This window comes from Haematobia irritans, chromosome 1, assembly GCF_050003625.1.
Source record: "Haematobia irritans isolate KBUSLIRL chromosome 1, ASM5000362v1, whole genome shotgun sequence".
Lineage (NCBI taxonomy): Eukaryota > Metazoa > Arthropoda > Insecta > Diptera > Muscidae > Haematobia > Haematobia irritans.
This window is the reverse complement of record NC_134397.1, coordinates 162,920,813-162,943,811: the sequence shown is the minus strand read 5'-3', so window position 1 is coordinate 162,943,811 and position 22,999 is coordinate 162,920,813. Positions and strand designations below refer to the sequence as shown.

Here is a 22,999-nt window from a genome sequence, read left to right as displayed (position 1 = left end):
CGGTGGTCGAGCTCCGAGAAGAGGATTAACCTTGTAACTTCTCACGCTTCAGCTACAGTATCCTCATGAATCCTGTTCAGACCTGTCTGGTATGCTGCCTGATCTAGAGGCTCTCTTTTATAAAGGCCGGTATGCACCTCTAGCGAAAAATTTCATTCCCATAAGAAATGCATTGCTATTTATGCTAACGAAATTTTCGGTAGCGTTCAATTTCGTAAGCTGGTACGCACCTCTGATGAAAATAACAGGGTTGTCAAAAGCATATTTTGGCAGCAAACATTTAATTTATTACAATCATTGTGTGCGTAAAAGTTTTAAAAGGTCTGTAAATAATAAACAATTTATTTGAGGAATAGTTGGAACATATATTAACAATTTCTAAAAGCGATTAGCTGGTTTAAAATTTGTGTACACAGCCCTGTTTTTTTGTTGTAGACTTAAATACATTTTTGCTACCGAAAATTTCGCTAGAGGTGCATACCGGCCTTAACGCTGGATTTCGTGCTCAAGAAGGTGACGATCAACCCTTGCATTCCTGGGTGGAGGTTGCCTACCCACAAGATGGTGATTTGGATGACAACTTCGATAGCAACCCAAGATGTAATACTTTGACCACATGTAATTGTGTCGACGCACTGGGATTATCTTGGTCTCCGCATAAAGGTGATCCAGGGGTGCACTGCGGAGACACCCTGTTGCTGTTCTATGGGCAGCGTTGTGACAGGTCTGTATGTTATTCCACTGCGTGTCGCTCGTTTGAGGTGTCCACACTGGCGCTGCATAGTTTACCACTGACCGGGCAATTGGCTTATATGTAGTCAACAACGTTTCTTTGTCCGCACCCAAGTACTGCCGGCAAACGACTTGAGGACCTTGATTCTACCGCGGAACTTATAACAAATTGCAGTGACTTGGGCAGACGACTTAAAAAGACTGTCGAATGTAACCCCGAGAATCTTGGGGTAATTTGTGGTGGGAATTACTTCGCCGTCGACAACTGCTTGCGTTCTTCCGCCGTCCATGTAGTACGAGTAAATAGTGTGGCTGAGGATTTGGTGGGAGATATCTTCAAATTTCTTGCAGTGAAATAGGGGGCCACCGTGGTGCAATGGTTAGCATGCCCGCATTGCATACACAAGGTCGTGGGTTTGATTCCTGCTATGACCAAACACCAAAAAGTTTTTCAGCGGTGGATTATCCCACCTCAGTAATGCTGGTGAGATTTCTGAGGGTTTCAAAGCTTCTCTAAGTGGTTTCACTGCAATGTGGAACGCCGTTCGGACTCGGCTATAAAAAGGGACCTCATTGAGCTTAACATGGAATCGGGCAGCACTCAGTGATAAGAGAGAAGTTCACCACTGTGGTATCACAATGGACTGAATAGTCTAAGTGAGCCTGATACATTGGGCTGCCACATAACCTAACCTAATCTTGCAGTGAAATAACTGGAAAGATCAGTGAGGTGACGTTCAATCGATCGCATATGTCATCAACAATGGGCCCGAATGCCATGATTGTACAATCGTCCACATATGATACAATCTCGGGGAATGGAGGACAGGTATGGATCCCCACCCTGGGGAACTCTCTGTTTAACTCTACGTGGTTTTGACTTCTTGTCCATGAATTTTTGTAAATCCCGGGATTCGGGATCCCGAAATTTTAGGGATTCTTTAAATATTTTAAGTGAGAACAATCTACAGCGCCAAAGAAATTGTAAATTAAGCCAATTTAGTTTAATTCAATTTTATTAACAAAAGAACATAAGAGTAAATTAAAAAGCCATTTCAAATTGCTATCACATTTAACGAACACTTAGTCCAACTGAACAACATTAAGAAAAGAAAAACAAAAAATTATAATAAAAATAAATTAAAAAGCAATTTCATAACGCTATCCTACTAAGCAAAAAATTTTAAGGATTTTGAATAGATTAGTTATATTTTCATACTATTTTGTTAATCCTTTTGTACTTCATCGTTTTTAGTAACTTCTTAAAAATATCAAGGCATCCAAATTTTCATCAGATAAACGTGATCTTGTCATACTGTCGATGGACCTTTTATCATTGCTTTTTATTTTATGTGGCACGAATTCCATTTCACATGAATTCATTATTCAAAAATACTTCGATTTTTAATGAAATTGTGCTTTTTAAAGTATACCTCATGTATAATAAATTCTTACTCAAGGTGTACCATAAATGTTTATTAACTCAATTTGTCGGCTATGAAATCTAAGGGCCGTTTGTACTGGATGGAGACACCAATTTATTAACAACAACAACACGTAAGTGGTAAACTATGCAGCGCCAGTGTGGACACCGCAGACCAGTGATACGCAGTGGAATAACATACAAACCTGCCAGAACGCTGCTCTTAGAACTGCGACTGGGTGTCTCCGCAGCACACCCCTGGATCACCTTTATGTGGAGACAAAGATCATCCCTGTGCGAAGACACAACTACATGTTGTCAAAGCAGTATCTCCTGGGTTGTTATCGCAGTAATCATCCAAACCACCATCTTATGGATACACAACCACCACCCAGGAACGTAAGGGTTGATATACATAATCTAGAGCGCGAGATCCAGTGCTATAAAAGAGAGCCTCTAGATCAAGCAGCGTACCAGGCAGGTTTGAACAGGATTCATGAGGATACTGTAGCTGAAGCGGTGAGAAGCTACAAGGTTAATCCTGTTCTTGGAGTCCGACCACCGCCCATAGCACCGGAGGAAAGAGACCTCCCACGGCAGACTAGGGTAGTTTTGGCCCAATTAAGATCAGGCAAGTGCAGCCGCCTCAATTCCTACTTATCGGTGATTGATAGCAGCGTAGCTGACGTTTGTCCAATTTGCAACCAAGGGCCACACGACACGCGTCATCTTTTCTCCTGCCCAGCCAAACCAACCCGACTTACCACCAGATCACTCTGGACACACCCCATCTTAGTCGCAGAGTTCCTTGATCTGCCAACAAGCTGATGTACCAAGCGTATAACATGAAATGGATGAGATCACAATAAACTGTTACAACAACAACAACAACCAATTTATTAATAAATAATGCTAAAAAGTCACAAATTTAACAAATTGGTATTAGTTTTTCGGGATCCCGAAAATCCCGTGATTTCGGGACTGGATGACAGCCCTATTCAGAACCTGCCGGTAGGGAGGTATTCTCGATGTCCTCGAATAAAAAGTTATAACCACTAACTAAGAAACTCAAAATCGACTCGAGCAGATTTCTCCGTCTGAAATGAAGTTAAAATAACTTAAGATAATTTGGCTGAAAGATACAAGTTTGGAAGCGGCTGTTAAAAGCACATTACCTGATTATTGCTTTACACTACAAATTGCAGTCTGGCATCACCGTTCGCTGGTCACAATCAGCTGTTTGTACACATGTTGTTTGTTTGGTCGTTGTTGATAAACGCACGACATTTATTTTTATCTTTTTTCTTATTGTGTCAAATTGCGAGAGTAAAATTACGGCCAGTAGTAGTAGTTTAGGCAAAAAGAACAAAAGAAAAAACGCAAAAGTAGAAGACACCAAAAATGTAAGAGAACGCTAAAAGATGAACGATGTCATTGGCAGTGAAGTGATTGTTTGAGTGTCGACTACAAGTGGAAGAAGTGTGTCATCGGTGCCGAGTGGCCGAGTGCGTAAATTATATGACCTGAGCCTATATTTCAAGAAATTTTCTGTGATAAATTATATAATACAACGAAACGCATCTTATGTCGAATACAATACCACCGCCGCCTACACCACCGAATATCCTAAAATGTGCAAATAATTCCATAGTTCGCCAGCAAACGCCACAATTGGAGGAGTGTTTATGGGCTCTCGATCAACCTGAATTGCAAAAAGCTTGTTTTCTCGCAAGAATATGTACATGGAAGAAACCAAAAGTATGTGCCTTTCACAACATCGAGAGTATACTACAGGTAGGTCCAACTTGTGGCTTAACGGCTATCAGCATGTTATTGGGAGGCATGATGTCGCCATCCGTTCTACTCAATGAAGCACAGCAAAGACATTACACATACAATGGTGAAATGTTTAGTGCTAAAAATTTGTATCAATTGATCTGTGACTATTTGCCCATTATCAACAACAACAACAATAATAATAACACAAGCGATGGTACATTGCTATTAACGAATAGCGACAATGGCACAGACACTGAGGACTGTAAAGCAATAAAACACCACCAACATCAAACACCGATCGAATGCCAAATACATGAAGGTCGTTTGAATTGTGCCAAAGTTAAGGAAGCACTATTACAGGGAGCCTGTATTTTTGTACCGTATCCTTTTTTAAACAATTGAATTTATTAATATACATTTCTATGTAAGTATCTATAGTAATTGCACATAGTCATCTCAACAAACAAAATTTGCAATATGAAATACGTATACAGTGAAACCACTCAGAAGTAGAAACCCAGGGTCGTCTAAATTTTGTCCACATTTCGAAGATGTCCGCTTATGAGGCCTGTTCGAAACCGAAACTTTTTACTATGGTGAGATATCAATTTACTGTGGTGAAAAATAATAAATTTGGACGTTAATTTTAATGTGATAATATGGCAAACGTCTCACGAACGTAGGCCATTTTTAAGAGGTGTCCGCTTTTCAGAGTATCCAAGATTGAGAGATTTTACTGTATCTGTCATCTACATATGTTCTCGGGATCATTATAAATAGGTCTACTCACATTTCCCTTTCATTGTTGTCTTTTCTCTATCCTCTCTATTACGGATTTTTTAAAAGTAAAATTCTGTCAACATTAAAATTCGACTGTATAATTTTAACCAACACCAGAAGTTTTTTTTTTTTCAAAAATGTCAGAAATCTTTAAATCCAATTTGAAGATTGCCAAATTCGTCTTTAAACTTTTTTGGTAAGTCGATTTTATATCCCTATTATGTGAACAATTTTTACCAATTAGTCGGTATTGAGTGCGTACAAAGTCAAAAGTGAGTGACACTCCACAATATAAAAAAAATAATAAAATGCATGGATTGGTCTTATGAAGTTAGTATTTGCTAGAAAGTTGCTCATAAATTTATAGGGTACATTTCTTCCCTTGATTGTTTGGTAACATTTTCAATACTTCAAGACCTGTAGTCGAAAAACGGAAAAAATCGATGAATAGGTGGAAATTTTTTCCACATTATTGGGGTTTAGATCATGAAGATGAAATTTTTCCAACTCAGTACATTCAGCATGTTTGTTGGTCAAGAGCTACAACTTAATGGAAGACTGCAAAAACAATCACAGCAGTTTTTGAGCTATGGCCATGTGAAAAATAGAAGAAAAATGCAAAAAAAAGTTCTCAAAATCGTATTTGTCGAGAAAAATATAGAGGCTCACAGAAAACGAACGCAACCAATTTAGAAAAAATCCAGAAATTACTTTTCTCCTCTTATCGAGTACTTTCGGCTGGGATAAGTGATTTTTGGTTTTGCATTGTGTTATCAAATACTTTTAACAAGCCAATTGAAAAGGACAGGCCCCATAGAATATGTCATGTGCCCTATGTCATATGCCCTAACCTTAAAAAGATACATTTTGATAGATGCTATAAAATTAATTCATGAATTATAGAAATTTGAGCGTTCTCAGTTTCGGCGATCACCACTTCATTAACGAAATTTCTTTCCAACTATAATTAACTAATTAAAACAAAGATTTATGTACAAATTTGCCGTTTTTCGATTTTTTTTATAATAACCCTGTTTTATTCTCCACCGCACGATGTTGAAATGGATTTTGGATTCGACTTTGCTGATAAGACGATTGACGTCGCTACTTTTGACTGTTTGGTTAAATTTCGTTCAACAAGGAGTATACAGATATTTATTGTTAGAACAAGGAATCATCCGTTTTCCACATCGTTTTTGGTGGAAACGAACTACGAATTTTTCCCACGGTAATAATGTCTTCGAATAAAAGCTTTTGAAATTTTGTGTTTGTTCACCGTAACCTGGATAAACTTACGTAAAATTTTTCGTATTTGTTTTTATTTCAATACGTCATTATTGGGGTACCATGTTTCGGGCCCGTCTTGGGTCTTTTTTTTCTTAATTTTATAATATTTAATTTAATTTTATAATAATTTCAATACGAATTCGAATTTTCGATGTTTCAACAAAATTGACTTTAGTCGCAATATAAAGTCGATTTTGACCAATTACAAATTTCCATTTGGCTCAAGTTTCAAAAAATTCAAAAGTCGATTTTGAAAATTGCAAATAGTTGTATTTCCAGTAGAATAGAGTATAATTTTTCATTTCATTTATAATGCATGGTAGTATTAGACTATGGCTCCATAAGTGAAACCTGGATAAACTTACGTAACGTTCGTATTTGTTTTTATTTTAATACGTCATTATTGGGATACAATGTTTCGGGCCCATCTTTTTAATTTTTTAATATCTAATTTAATTTTATAAATTATTATATTTCAATAAAAATTCGATGCTTCCATTAAATCGACATTAGTCGCATTTGACCAATTACAAATTTCGATTTGGCTCAAATTTCAAAAAACTCAAAAGTCGATTTCGAAATTTGCAAATAGTCAACTTTGTATTTCCAGTAGAATGGACTACAATTTTTGAATTTCATTTATAATTCATGGCAGTATTAGACTATGACTCCTCCATAAGTGAAATATTTCTTATTCATATATCAATACCCAGACCAAACCGATACTAAGATCTAACTTCCATATCGTAAGCTTTCAGTGATCTGGTTGAAAATGGGTCATATAAGCCCATAGCCTGATATAGCTGCTCTATAATCATACGATCCAACTGAAATTTTGTCACATTATTATATCTGCCATCATTAGATATATGTCTAAGAAAAATGACTATGTCGATATTCGATATATCCCACATAAATATTTATCTCTGGATTTGACATCTTGAATGGCCTAGGAAATTAATTGTTCCATCTAACGTCCATACGCAAATATGTAAATGATATTAATGGCGTTTTCTCTTCTTGTAAAAAACATTTTTGCATTTTTCCCGGAAAATGTTTTTTTAGGTTCTTTTCTAAAAAAAAAACAGGCAAAAGTGCGAAATGGCTTCGAATTCTGTTGTGAAAATAGCGCCACGCATAGAGGCAAATTACGGGCATTTTCAGCACTGCCAACAAACTATAGTGCTGCGATTGCCCTGTTTCCTTCTTTGAATTCTTTTCTGCCCGCTGAAATGATAGCACTTTTTAGGTAGCTGGTAACATTTTAAAAATGCTTATTCTGTACAGACAAAATGAAGGGAAAACACTTTTTTTCAAAAAGAAAACACCATAAGACAAAAATCCACTGCGATACATGAAATCAATTTTGAACCTTTAATAACCGTTTAAAAAAATGATTCATATATTATATATACCTCATGTTCTAATATTTGAAACTGTGAACTTATTTCATATTTCAAAATCGGCTTTGGTAAATCCATTTTTTTTTAGTTGAGACTCAAACCAGTAGATACTCGGTGTTGCCGTATGCATTTTTCTTGCGTTGCAGTGGTAACAGCTGTTTTTGACATAAGCATTTGTTGGTTTGTGAGGTTATGCTGGCAAAGCGTTTGCAAACAATTTTAGTTTACCATTTTATTTGTAAGCGAATAATTCTGTTTTAAGTTTTCAGTTAGTAATTGAAAGAAGAAAAAATGACCACTGAAGAAGAACAAGTAAGTAAATCAATTGATAGTGATATTAAACAAATCTTTATGATGATTACGTTTCCACAACATATAGACTCAAGTTGTTTTGCCGGTCAAGGAACCTCTGGATTTGATACGTCTTAGCTTGGATGAAAAAGTTTACGTTAAAATGCGTAATGAACGAGAATTAAGAGGTCGCCTACATGTAAGTTTTGATTTGTTGTTTTTAGGAAATATAGTCGCTTAAATTTAAGGTGATTACCAATGATGGGGTTGGCATAATAGCAAACATTCAAATGTATATATTCGCCAGAATAATAAGACATCAGATAATATTTTTTTTTATAATTAGCTTCTCATATAAGAACATACAACACAAGTTGTTGTTATTGTAACAGTTTATTGTGATTTCATCCATTTTATGTTATACGCTTTGGTACTTCAGCTTGTAGCCAGATCGAGGAACTCTGCGACTAAGGCAGGGTGCGTCCAAAGTGATCTGGTGGTAAGTCGGATTGGTTTAGCTGGGCAAGAAAAAAGATTATGCGTGTCATGTGGCCCTTGATTGCAAATTAGACAAACCGTGACTTGAAGACCTTGTTTCTTCCGCGGAGCTTATAACAAATTGCTGTGGCATGGTCGTCAGGAGGGGGTGGAATAGGGGACAAGTAGAGGTTAAACAGTGCCGGAGATATCACCCCACCTTGGGGAACTCCCTGTTTCCTGTCTCCCCTTTTGGGTCTTGACTTCTTGTCCCTAAATTCCACACATGACTGGAGCCTGCACAGATAATTTAGAACCCAACGTTTGGTTCCTGCCAGAACAACACAAGCCATGGGTTTTTTGTCTCTCAAAAAATTCAGCAGAGATAAATCGCAAAGGATGCAATCGACCAATATCAAACCTGACTTGGTATGATATTGGTGCCACTATGGACATACATATATGAAGGGATTACGCACGCATATAAATTTAAATGAAGCTACTTTATATGAAGCGCTAGGATAAAATAGGGCCACAGCTTTCAATCGACAATATATCCTTTATTTTATTGCACAGACATGTAACAATATTTTAAAAAAACATCCAAACAAAAACATAATCATACAGCTCCGGATGCGGGCTTGTCGTCCTTTAGCTCCTTTGTCAACCACGGTGTGAGTGCGAAATTTAGATGAGCCATATATCACCAGTATGGTATTGGTATACAAATATGTTTCCAATCACAGCCTCTATATCATGAGGGAAAGCTTTTGCCCAGATTGGATTATATTCGGCGGATACAGTACACTATTCATTGGTCCCCGATGCGTGCCAGTAGATCAATTTATGGTCGATAATCACGAAACTTAACGCTTAAACAGTGTAAAACACTGCTCCGAGATGGTCTTGCAACCTTGAGACAATTTGGGAATGAGCAAACTGCATCGTGCAGATATAAGCGACGTGCAATGTTTAAGTACCCTCTACCATTTTTGACGACAGACATTAAAAGAGAAACCTCGCAATACACACATGAGCATGAATTCATATATATTCATACTCATGTGTGTATTGCGAGGTTTCATGTCTTCAAAAATCTAAAATTTCGATATAGGGCAAGCTGGTAGTTTTGATACAGACAAAGACTATCAAAGTCCATTTTGAATCCACATAACATCTCCCATTTCCTTTATGCAATTAGACACTTTCCCTCTTGTGGCACCAAAAATCGCCGATTTAATGATTAATCTCGGAAATGCATATTTGTGCACCCATAACATAAATCCCCATAAAGACTGGTCGTTTATTGAAAACCTGTGTACAATTCTAAACATGGTCCAAATTTGATGGAGTTTTCTTAACATTTTCGTTGATAATCTTCTCGTATAGCAGCTGCTTATATACAACATCATAGATTTTGTACCTTCCAAAAATAAGAATGTAAACTCTGGCCGATATTGCCCTTCTTTCATTTGACTAGAATCCCTTCTGCAGTAAAAATAATATTGCGAGACCGATCCGATTGACATTTTGAGAGAGACTTGCTATAATTTTTCATCAGGCAGAAGTTATCCATCATTCTTCGACTTTCATGAAAAATCATCTAACAATACTCTGAAATGGTCTTATGGTTGGGATTTTGCCCGGAGGGGTCCTATTTAAAATAAATTGCGCCAGTATACATTTAAGAGCATATTGCACTCTTTGCTATTCTTATATGAGATGGGGAGAGAGACTAAGTATTTAGCGGTCCAGGCCGTTGGTAGCGATTGGAAATAGGAACATCTTCCATAGTTTAGGTTATAGTGGCTGTGAGGTCTTCCAGGCTCAATGCACGATGTCACATAACTCCTTCAAATGGCTTATCATAATATGTGTAAAATCAAGGAAGATTTTTCGTTGCGACTCACTTTATATTTCATCTACAATTCCTAGACATGCTTCCACGTATCTATGCAATTATTAAATATAACATGTCCGTTCTATTTAATAATTGCATTTATTTCAAAAAGGGATGCTTTGAAAAGATGGGAATTTTTCTGAAACAAGAAGATGTAGGACATTGAGGCCGTGTTATCTTAGCCATTCGCTAATTAGTTTAGTTCTATTCACTTCCTATTATTCTGCTTTATTCACCAATCCCAAAATTTGATACAAACTTTTTTATGTAATATATCATGATGATGACGCCAACTCAAGAATCATCCATATCCTTTTTTCACAATTTACCTCTAGGCTTTCGATCAACATTTGAACATGGTACTAGGCGATGCCGAGGAAACTGTTACAACTGTAGAAATCGATGAAGAAACTTACGAAGAAGTCTACAAAACGACGAAACGAACAATACCAATGTTGTTTGTACGAGGCGATGGTGTTATTTTAGTATCACCACCGATGAGAGTTGGTTAAGCTAATATGAATTGTAACAAATTATTTAAATAAACTAATTAAAAATTATACTTTCAAACATCCCTCCGAATCTCATTGTTCAATTATATCATGGTTTTTCATTAGTAATTTTAAATTCTATAGCTGAGTGTCTTTGTTTTAAAAAAGCTGCACCTTGTAATTCATTTATTGTCTTTTACTACCCTATTCACTAAAGAAATTTAGTTTGTGTTACCCAAATAATGGTTTTCATTAAGATTCCCACTAAAATATTCTCTAGCTATGATCCAGACTTCAATCATTCTCCATGCTTAAAATCTGGTCATAAAGCTCATTGGGCTTTAATAATCGGTTATTTAATTACCGACGACGATGAGGTACGTACCTTAATTTGTTTAATGTTTTCTATGAAAGCATATAATCTGCTCTTTTCATCCATTAGTTCTTCGTTATTGCTCGTCATGGTAAAGCTAAAAATCTTGCCGTTTGGTCGCTACAATCTTTGTGTGATAGCAATGCAAATTTGATTGAATTTGCCCAGCCGAAAGGTTATCCTGATTGTGATTTTCTCTTGCCGCCCGGTGGAATAGGCGGTGATTTAGGTTTAAGGGAACGTGCCATTATTGTCAAAGGATTGCCGCTTAAATTAACAACGATTTCTTAGTTAATAATTTTTTTGTATCAACGATTTTAATTTTAAATTCCAGCCATTTTAAAGAATAATTGTATTTTGCTCAATTTTTTTCGTTTTGTCATTGCTTAGCCATATTTAATTAAATGCAAAAATTGTTACTGCTCTTGGAATGTTTTACTTTAAAATATTTATTTATATTTATTAGCAAATAATGGTGTTTGTCATATTTACACTTTCACTAAAAAAATAAATTATATGTAGGTAACTTAAATGTCATTAAATAAAATAAATCCAAGAAATATTTATGTCATGAAATTTACTAAGTTTAATCAAAAGTGCCATCAAGCAATTTTCCATAAGACATTTGGTTTAAGAAATAATAATTATAATGGGATAAGTAGAAATTCTTAATGTGTTAATACTACTTTTACCAACAGTACCAGAGGTAAAACACCTCGTTCGGTGGTATTGGCCGTGTTCCCATTCCGAGAACATGATTAACATTAATCTATTCATACCTGCATGATGTAGAGACCAGGGCTGTGGAGTCGGAGTTTTGGAGTGAAGATTTTTCTGGAGTCGGAGTCGTAAAAATTTTGCTCGACTCCGGTTAAACCAAATTTTTTAAAACACTTCACATTTTTGTAACTAAGCAAGTTTTTAAGCAAATTAGTTTCCATTGCGTTATTCATTCGATCAATGTACAGCATGATTGTAAATGAAAATCAACTTCCAATTACGGCTATCTTTTTATGTTTCCTAGAATGTTAGACTAGCAGATGGGCTGGATCGATCCATTTTAATGCCCATATCAATTTATATGAAATATTTCGAACAATCGAAATTATTATTTTTTAATTTTATTTTAAGGCCATATACATATGTGGAATATTGACAGAAAATTTTTTCAAAGTTGTTTTTTATAGAAAATTTTGTCAAAATGTAATTTCTATCAAAAATTTTGTCAACATTTTATTTCTATAGAAAATTTTGTTATTTATTCAAAATTTTATTACTATAGAAATATTTTTTCTATAGAAAATTTAGTCAAAATGTTGTTTCTATAGAATATTTTGCAAAATTTTATTTCTTTAGAAAATTTTGCAAAATTTTGTTTGTCACACAAAAATTTTTTAAAATTTTATTTCTATAGAAAATTTTGCCAAAATTTTATAGTAATAGATTTTTTTAATTGGAAAATTTGGTCAAAATTTTATTTCTATAGAAAAGTTTGCCAAAATTTTATAGTAAAAATTTTTTTATTAGAAAATTTGGTGAAAATTTTATTTCTATAGAAAATTTTGTCAAAACTTTATTTCTATAGAAAATGTAGTCAAAATTTTGTTTCTGTAGAATAGTTTGCAGAATTTTATTTACTACATAAAAATTTTTCTAAAATTGTACCAAAATTTTATAGTAATAGATTTTTTTATTAGAAAATTTGGTCAAAATTTTATTTCTATAGAAAATTTTGTCCAAACTTTATTTCTATAGAAAATTTAGTCAAAATTTTGTTTCTGTAGAATATTTTGCAGAATTTTATTTACTACATAAAAATTTTTCTAAAATTGTATTTTTATTGATAATTTTTTCAAAATTTTATTTCTATAAGAAAAAAATTGTCAAATTTTATTTCTGCAATTTTTTTTTCTTACAGATTCTCACTGAGACTCACTGCTATAAAAATGTATTTAAAATTTTATTACTATAGAAATATTTTTTTCTATATAAAATTTAGTCAAAAGTTCTATAGAAAATTTAGTCAAAATTTTGTTTCTATAGAATATTTTGCAAAATTTTATTTCTATAGAAAATTTTGTTTGCTACACAATTTTTTTTAAATTGTATTTCTATAAAAAATTTTGCAAAATTTTATTTCTATAAAAATTTTATTCAAAATTTTATTTCTATACATTTGGCCAAAATTTGATTTCTATAGAAAATTTTGCCAATGAATGAATCATAAATGCATTTTTCAATGAATGAATCATAAATGCATTTTTGCGAAATTGTCTCAACAATTATAAATATTTCCCAAATATTGCCCGAGATTTTGTAGAAGTCTGATTTGAGATTTTATCAAAATGTAAATCAAAATACAAAGTTGTGCAGAGTATATTATAATCGGCTTTAGACTTTCCTTGCATTTTTATTTTTTGTTAAAATTGTGTTACGTCCCATAACGTTAGACTTAAATTTTATGTACATAGATTTTGTAGAAGTATATACAACTTTGTCTAAATCGATCCAGATTCAAATGCATGCATATGGGAATATAAACCTTTATATAGCTCGCAACGAATTTAAAGGATTTGAGATAGTATCAATAATTTTGGTCCACAAATACATATACTGTTGGTATCTTCTCATATTATAATTGGTATTTATATCATTATTTTATTTATTAAACATTGCCCTAAATTTGAAATTTAGAGTTCAATTGGCATCTAATGTGAAATTAAGACCTTTTTTTGCACACATAAATAAATACGATACTTTATATCGATCCACTTACGGTACTCCACAATAGAACTACAAATTAGTGGTATTAAAATGAGATTTAGTTATATTACCCGGAGTCGACTCCGGAGTCGGAGTCGAGCTGATAAAAAATGCTGGAGTCGGAGTCGAGCAAAATTGGCTCGACTCCACAGCCCTGGTAGAGACTCTCTATTTGTAGCGCTAGATCTCTGAAAACTTAAGATCAACCTTGACATTCCTGGGAGCTGGTTGTCTATCCACAAAATGATGATTAGGATAACAGAAATATTGATTTTAGACCCCATAAAATATATACAGATCGTCTCAGAATCACCTCCTGTGTCGATCTAGCATTTGGTGTCCGTCCGTCCGTCTGTCCATGTATTTGTTGTTCGCAGGATTCCGGTCGCAATTATTAACCGATTTTGCTGAAATCCTATACCACTCATACGCCACAATCTATGTTTACTAATTCAGTAGGGGTGATTTAGGGTATGATATAGTCAGTCAAACTTTTTAATTGGAAATATTTTTTTCCGCATCCATCATATTCTCCTGATTTCGAGACAGGGCGGAAAATACCACAGTTTTACTTCGTCTTCTCTCTAAAGTCGACTTTATCTGAACTTCAAATAGGACCCGCAACATATTGTTGATTAAGTCGACTAATCGACTTATGTGTTCTGTTCACCTATCTCATACGAAAGCGTTCTTTCATATTTCAAACCAAGGCATATTTAGTATACCTTGATTTCAAACAAAAGAAATTTGATTTTGATTCTTCCACATCGAAGTTCAACCTTTTAGGTCGAAAAGTCTCCAAAATAAAGAACAAAGAAACCACCGCCTTCGTTGCAGTCGGGTCTACGGCCCCGGGCGGACACAGGGGTTTCAACCCTGTCCAAGGACTGCAAACCCCCATTTGGAGTATGCTTATTTCCCGAAAAACTCGAAAATACCAACACCAAAGGGCTACAACAACAACAACAAAGAAACCACATTCTCATAAGTCTTTCAAATATTTATTATTCGTTTTTATGGTAAATATTAAAAATGCTTTTACACTACATAATAGCAAGCCGAAATATAATTATTATGATATATTGTTTTTCATTTGTGATTTTACCATATAAATTTATACATCATTTTTATATAACTCCATTTTTAAACAAACAATTAACTCACATTCTTAATTAATATTTAGTATACAAATATCATAAGTTACATCTATGTATTTATGTTCCACATAACATTAAGTCATAAATATTATATTAATGTATTATAAGCTGAAAAGGATGCATTTGTTCTGACGACAACCAATTCGGTAAATTGCTTTAAATCGTGTGGAAGAAATCTATTTATAGAATGTTTCAAGTTTCCTCACCAAAAAAAAAACGCTTAAATCAAAACGATAATCCTGCTAAAAGGAATTTTGTTTGAAATACATACATACGTAAACTATAAAAATTATTTAAATAGAACTGCCAACACTCAATATTTTTAAATACACGTAAAAAAATTTCACGAACATTTTTACAATTAAAATTTAATTGAGTTTTAAAAAATATTCAATTAAAACTTTCATTGATTCAACAAATGTTTTAATTGGATCAATTAATTTCGTGATTGAAGACAATAAATATTTTTTTTGTGTGTAGTAATGTGTAAATGTATAGTAGATATATTAGATATTAAATCACAACAATAAGTGTTAAGAGATATCTTAAAATATTTTATTATTAGGTCTATTGAAGTTAGATTTGTTGAAATATTTTCAGTCCATGCACTATTTGACATCAATGTATCTATGAGATTTTGTTTGTGGAAGATCTTTCAAAATTCGTTTGTCAAAAATAAAAATCGAATTTTGACCAAAAATTCAAAATACTACAAATTGGAAATAGAAAGTAATGTTGGTGAAAACATATCTCTAATATTTTGAGGTATAAAATTAGATTAAAAGAAAACAAAATTTAATAACAATTTACTCAATCAGGGGGAAAAAGAAAATTTTGTCAAAATTTTATTTTTATAAAAAATTTTGTCAAAATTGTATTTTTATACAAAATTTTGTCAAAATGGCATTTTTATAGAAATTTTTTTTAAACATTTTATTTTGGTAGAAAATTTTGTCAATTTTTTTTTCTATAGAAAATTTTGTCAAAATTTTATTGCTATAGAAAATTTTGTCAAAATTTTTATTTCTATAGAAAATTTTGTCAAAATTTTATTGCTATAGAAAATTTTGTCACAATTTTTATTTCTATAGGAAATATTGTCAAAAATTTATTTCTAGACAAGTTTATTTTTATTTATTTATCGGGGGGACAAAGAAAATTTTGTCAAAATTTTGATTTCTATAGAATTTTTTTTCAAAATTTTATCTTTATACAAAATTTTGTCAAAATTTTATTTTTATAGAAAATTTTGTCAAAATTGTATTTTTATAGAAAATTTTTTAAACATTTTATTTTGGTAGAAAATTTTGTCAAAATTTTATTGCTACACTAGCCAACAGTCGTTTTGTGATTTGTTTCTAGCATATTTTTTCTTATTGATTTTGACCTACGAAACACGAAAATGAGTTTTAAAAAATTTTCTGTCGATTGGTTTTAGAGATACAATTAATTTGTTGTTAGATTTTGTTACGTAAGGGCTTATTTTCTTTGTAAAAATTTCAGCTATACGCAAAAAACCAAAATTGCTGTTAGCATCGTGTTTTTTATTTTATATGAATTTTTATATGTTTTTTTCTGCCACATTTTTACTAAAAAAAAAAACGTCGTTTTTTAACTTTTTTAAGCCGCCAACATCCAAACTACTTACCCGATTTGAAAATTTTCTGAGAATGAGTTGTAGGCTCAATTTTCTTTAATTTGAGTAGTATTAGGATCAAAAAGGTCAAAGAAAACGAAAGATATGCTCAAAATTGTAGGTGTACCTCCAAAAATTAAAAAAAAAAATTAAAAAAATTGTATCTCTAAAACCAATCGACAGAAAATTTTTTCGTTTTAAAACTCATTTTCGTGTTTCGTAGGTCAAAATCAATAAGAAAAAATATGCTAGAAACAAATCACAGAGAAAATTTTGTTTTTTGTTACCTAGTGCTATAGAAAATTTTGTCAAAATTTTATTTCTAGAAAATTTTATTTTTATTTATTTACAGAAAATGTATGAAGTACAACTGTGGCAACCGTGATTAGAATACTACGTAGTCTTTGTAAGCGGATATAAAACTAAAAAAAAGTAGTTTGAAGAGTTGACAAACAAAATTTTATATTCTTTAAAATTCAGTCTAAAGTATCTCTTGACAACAATCTTCCAATGGAATTTTTGTCGAAATTTAGTGAAAAGTACTTTTTTGCTCAAACTAAAAAATAAAATTAAAAGAATAGTTTGAGGAGTTGACAAACAAAATTTTATATTCTTTAAAATTCAGTCTAAAGTATCTCTTGACAATAATCTTCCAATGGAATTTTTGTTGAAATTTAGTGAAAAGTACTTTTTCGCTCACAAAAATACCTTTTTTGTACTTTCTTAAAAATTGTATTTTCCATCCCTGATGTTAGTAGCTTGATGGTGCTACTCTTTTTCTCTCTCTCTCTTCCTCCAACACTCTCACATCATCAAAATTCAGGTGATGTTTCGTTGTCGCCAGTGGTGCCAATTTAGCTATTTTATACCAATACCTAGCTATTTTTGAGTTGCAGGAAAACTAGTAAAATAAATCTAGCCATTTGTGATTTTCAGTCTGTCCACTTTTGACTTTCATACTGCCCACGACCCTTTGTATGCAAGACAGACATGCTAACCATTGCTCGATAGGGAGCGATGGGATTAAAATTTGACATATGCTGTCACTATCCTATCTTAAGATACCATGCAAAACTTAGTCCATATCGGTCCATAATTTTATATAACCCCGGAACAACCCGATTACCAGATTTTACTTCTTGAGGCTACTGCTGCTCCATATTTCATTCGTTTCGATTCTTTCGAAGTCTTGCTTGACAATATTATGTACTCAAACTTATTTCGTTTTTAGATATGGCTTCCGTAGGCATGGAAAATGATAAACTGTATACCAAAACATGCCTTTAAAATATTGCAAATAATATAAAAAGCAACACCAACAATGACTTTCTTGAACTGGATACCATCATACTAATTGTTTAACCCTCCGAGGTCCCTGTGGACTTTTTATAAGTTTATCCATGGAAAAATCCGTATTTTATATGATCTCAAATATGATGGTCTATCACTGTACAGGTACTCATAACCAAATCATTTTTGAGATAACGTAAAATACAGAGCTATAGAATAATACTCAAAAACTTTACCACCCACCGGAGGGTTAAAATAGTAAATTTTAATTTGCAAATTAAATAAATGTAAGTATATTTTCTAGCTATTTTTTAATAAAATTTAGCTATTTTCTGCTATAAATTTTGTTTGATCTAGCTATTTTTGCACCTCAATAGTTGGCAATACTGGTTGGCGCCGTTTCTTTGGAGTTTGTTGTTGTTGCTGCAGTTTTGCTAGTATTTCCCTGGCTCTTGTCCCCAAATTGGGACACTGTCGTCCCCAAAAATCCCCAATTTAAATTAAGATTCGCCACAAAAACTCCAATAAATTGTTGACAATTTCTTTGAGAAAATAGTAAAGAAATAGGCTCTTCTTTAAAAAATCCGTAAGAATTTAAAAATTGAAAAAATATGCATTTTTCATTATGCCTGTTTACGACTTACAATAAGATGAAGATTTCAAAACACAAAACCAGTAGACAATTTCTTAGGCGAGCTTTCGGATACCGCAATAAACGTAGTGCAATAAAGAGGATTTTTTTTTTATTTTGAAAATTCACCGTATTTCTTTAAACATATAGAATAAACGAATTTTATATAAACCATAATTTTAAACCTGATTTATTATACTGAACAGATTTCGAAAATTCCCCACAGATTTCGAAAAATCCCCAACTCAAAAATTTCGTCCCCATCCCGGAAAAAATATCCCCGATTTGGGGAAAATCTCCAATACTGGCAACACTGCTGTTGCCTGACAATTTGTTTTCTACCTATTGTATTTGCTGTTCTCCTGATACTTGTTGATATACATTTCATAGTACTGTTAGATGCTTACTCTCTGATGCTCTCTTTCTCCAACACTCTCACATCGTCAAAGTTCGGGTCATATTTCATTGTCTCACAGTGTTGTACCAATGTTGTTTTTTGGAGTTTGTGACTATTGTATTTTCTGTTCTCCTGATACTTGTTCATATAGGTTAGGTTAAAGTGGCAGCCCGATTAAGATTCAGGCTCACTTGTTCATATACACATGATACAAAATCAATAATCAAACCTTAATTACTGTTTGTTAGTCTCTTTCTCCAATACTCTCACATTGTCAAAGTTCGTACAATGTGTAGTTGTCGCACATTGTTGTACCAACGCTGTTTTTTTGGAGTTTGCACCTATTGTATTTCCTGTTCTCCTGATAGTATACATTTATTTTTATAGAAAATCCTTAATCATTGATAAAACCTTAACCCACTAATGCTACATTTCATAGCACTGTTAGTCGCTTACTCTCTGATGCTCTCTTTCTCCAACACTCTCACATCGTCAAAGTTCGGGTGATATTTCATTGTCGCACAGTGTTGTACCAACGCTTTTTCTTCAGCTTGTACCTATTGCATTTTCTGTTCTCCTGATACTTGTTCATATACACATGATAGCTAATCAGTAATCAAATCTTAATGACTGTTAGCCGCTTACTCTCGGTTGCTCTAACACTCTTACATTGGCAAAGTTCGGGTGATGTATCGTTGTCGCACAGTGTTGCATCAACGCTTTTTTGGAGTTTTACCTATTGTATTTCCTGTTCTCCTGATACTATTTGTTGATATACATTTGATACAAAATCCTTAATCATTGATCAAACCTTAACCCTCTAACGCCAAATCCGCCTTTTATTAATTTATAAACTCATTTTCTTATAATCAAAATAGAATTTCAATACAAATTTCCTAATTGAAATTTGTTAGAATATCTGTGATAAATAACTAATTATGTCATAATTAAAAATATCCATAATTCTGAAGCAATTAATTTAGCGCAATTGCGAAATATTAAATTATAATGAAATCTAAACAAAATATTTTCTATTTGATACATCTGAAAGAATATGGAAGACGAAATCGTATAAAATCGACTGATCATAACCGCAATGGCATTTCTAAATATTTTCTTTTAAGCCGAGTTAAAAAATAAATAAATAAAATTCAATAAAAATAACGTTTTTTTTTTAATTATGTGGCACTATTTTATAGCTTCAACACTTTGTCGAAATTTGGATATTTCACATCTTGTATATTGAGAACGCATTAAATGGCGGAAAGAATCTTCTAGCAGTAATTGACCCGTTTCATTAAAATCTGACAGTGCACCCCCCTTGAGTACAGTTGACGTATTTTCACCATATGTTGTATATTATTTGATTTCAATGACTTGGAAAAACCGAACTAAGAACGAATAAATCAAATTGGAATTTGTTTTAACGGTTAATTTTGTTGTTTTATTATTATTATTATTATCATATCATATTTGAGTCTATGCCTGTATTTTTGCTCAGTTATTTTAGGCGTAGTTCTTTCTGTATTTATTTTATATAATAATGTGTTTTAAATATATATAGTATATGCATTGATACAATTTATAATTATATATGTTTTAATTTTAAATATTTTTACAAGTATTTCTAATGGTTTACATATAAAGTAAATTAAAAAAAATAATAATATTTATAAAAATAAAATAATACAAAACAAATCAAAGTTCAATTCCAATATATATAAAAAATTATCATCATCATATCGCCATCAAAATTTTTAACCTCTCTAACATTTAAAAGTGAGTAGTGATATTTTTCTTATACCGTCTCTTGTATTCCATTTAACATGAGTAATAATTTGATAAAAATTTTTAATGACGGTCAGTTATTTTAACTATTTGTAGTTTATATATATTTATAATATGGGGGTTTCTTGTGGTATTCTCATCAGTAGTTTAGTTTATAGATAGATGTGTATGCATGTCTAATAATCTATGATATTACTTAAGAAAATGACTAGGATAATTCCGAACATGACATGGGTGTACAACCAATTAGAGCAATTGGAAAATTTTTAACATGCGTTTGCCATTGCGATGATAATTGGAAGAATTTAACGCCAGTCCATTCGGTGCCATCAATGTATACTGCAAGAAAGAAAAATAAAAGTATATTATATTAGTTTTTTTAATGAAGACAGTAAATTACTACGTTTGTTTTTCAAGGTATAAATCGATTTTAGTACTCGGTTAAATATTTTATTTTATATATTTATTTTATTAAAGAATTTAAAACCATAATGAATTATGATATTAAATGTGATAGGTACTAACAACAAAAGGGTTTTATAAAATTTAAATTCAAAAATAAATACGCTTTCGATTTTGAACTTCGAGTTTGAAACATGAAGATAGTATCCACCTTAACATGGTAAGAGCTATTTCAATTTGTTTCCGTTAACAGGGATTAGCTCATATATTGACTACCAAAAGGAATCTTTTTATATATTGACTATCTGTATGGAAATTTTAAAGTCGTGCGGGGCAGACTATATTATACCGTGGACCACTTTGTAGATGTATCATCTTGATACCATCTCAAATACTTCAACTATGTTCGATGCTATCTAACAGGTGGGCTGATAAGTCCCCGGTCTGACACATAGATGGCGTTGCTAGTACTAAATGCATAGTATTTTTATATAGTACCAACCTTCAAATGATTCGTGTCAAAATTTGACGTCTGTAAGTCAATTAGTTTGTGAGATAGAGCGTCTTTTGTGAAGCAACTTTTGTTATTGTGAAAAAATGGAAAAAAGGAATTTCGTGTTTGGATAAAATACTGTTTTCTGAAGGGGAAAAATACAGTGGAAGCAAAAACTTGGCTTGATAATGAGTTTCTGGACTCTGCCCCAGGGAAATCAACAATAATTGATTGCTATGCAAAATTCAAGCGTGGTGATGAGCAAATGAGCACGGAGGACGGTGAACGCTGTGGACGCCCGAAAGAGGTGGTTACCGACGAAAACATAAAAAAAAATCCACGAAATGATTTTGAATGACCGTAAAATGAAGTTGATCGATGTAGCAGAGGCCTTAAAGATATCAAAGGAACGTGTTGGTCATATCATTCGTCAATATTTGGATATGCGGAAGCTCTGTGCAAAATGGGTGCCGCGCGAGCTCACATTTGACCAAAAACAACAACGTGTTGATGATTCTGAGCGGTGTTTGCAGCTGTTAACTCGTAATACACCCGAGTTTTTCCGTCGATATGTGACACTGGATGAAACATGGCTCCAATACTACACCCCTGAGTCCAATCGACAGTCGGCTGAGCGGATAGAGACCGGTGAACCGTCTACGATGCGTGGAAAGACTCAAAAGTCCGCTGGCAAAGTAATGGCTTCTGTTGCTTGGGATGCGCATGGAATAATTTTTATCGATTATCTTGAGTAGGGAAAAACCATCAACAGTGACTATTATATGACGTTATTGGAGCGTTTGAAGGTCGAAATCGCGGCAAAACGGCCCCATATGAAGAAGAAAAAAGTGTTGTTCCACCAAGAAAACGAACCGTCCCACAAGTCATTGGGAACGATGGCAAAAATTCATGAATTGGGCTTCGAATTGCTTCCCCACCCACCGTATTCTTCAGATCTGGCCCCCAGCGACTTTTTCTTGTTCTCAGACCTCAAAAGGATGCTCGCAGGGAAAAAATTTGGCTGCAATGAAGAGGTGATCGCCGAAACTGAGGCCTATTTTGAGGCAAAACCGAAGGAGTACTACCAAAATGGTATCAAAAAATTGGAAGGTCGTTATAATCGCTGTATCGCTCTTGAAGGGAACTATTTTGAGTAATAAAAACGAATTTTGACAAAAAAAATGTGTTTTTCTTTGTTAGACCGGGGACTTATCAGCCAACCTGTTCTTATAAAAATATGGGAAATATTTATATTATGCAATTTTGCAAAAGTGCATTTATAATTTATAGGTCGATAGTTATGTATTGGAGGTGTAGGAAAATTTGGTTAAATTTTACAAGTTTTCGATGAGCAGTGGCGATTTTACAAGGAAAATGTGGGTATTTTGCCCATGTTTGCCCGAATTGGAAGCACATATATGTGGAGGCTTTGTCTAAATCTGAGCGGTTTATGACCAAATTTGGCATACATAGCCAGTGTTGCCAGTATTGGGGATTTTCCCCAAA

The 22,999-nt window shown here is 33.1% G+C and overlaps 3 protein-coding genes across 3 annotated transcripts in view; 2 read left to right on the top strand and 1 right to left on the bottom strand.

The window, feature by feature from the left end:
* The first annotated feature begins 3,405 nt into the window (after positions 1–3,405).
* On the top strand, positions 3,406–11,512 carry LOC142222100 (actin maturation protease). Its single transcript, XM_075292060.1, has 3 exons — positions 3,406–4,314; positions 10,844–10,940; positions 11,006–11,512. The coding sequence occupies exons 1-3, from the start codon at positions 3,740–3,742 to the stop codon at positions 11,225–11,227; spliced, it is 894 nt and encodes a 297-aa protein (XP_075148175.1). The 5' UTR covers positions 3,406–3,739; the 3' UTR covers positions 11,228–11,512.
* LSm3 (U6 snRNA-associated Sm-like protein LSm3) lies at positions 7,557–10,644 on the top strand. Its single transcript, XM_075292061.1, has 3 exons — positions 7,557–7,716; positions 7,784–7,894; positions 10,408–10,644. The coding sequence occupies exons 1-3, from the start codon at positions 7,696–7,698 to the stop codon at positions 10,582–10,584; spliced, it is 309 nt and encodes a 102-aa protein (XP_075148176.1). The 5' UTR covers positions 7,557–7,695; the 3' UTR covers positions 10,585–10,644.
* An 8,715-nt stretch (positions 11,513–20,227) lies between the features above and the next one.
* KrT95D (phosphofurin acidic cluster sorting protein KrT95D) overlaps positions 20,228–22,999 on the bottom strand; it is a 287,611-nt gene continuing 284,839 nt past the window's right edge. Inside the window, exon 13 of the mRNA XM_075292058.1 lies at positions 20,228–20,937. Within this exon, the coding sequence (XP_075148173.1) occupies positions 20,807–20,937 (131 nt within the window). The 3' untranslated portion in view covers positions 20,228–20,806. The remainder of the gene's footprint in view (positions 20,938–22,999) is intronic.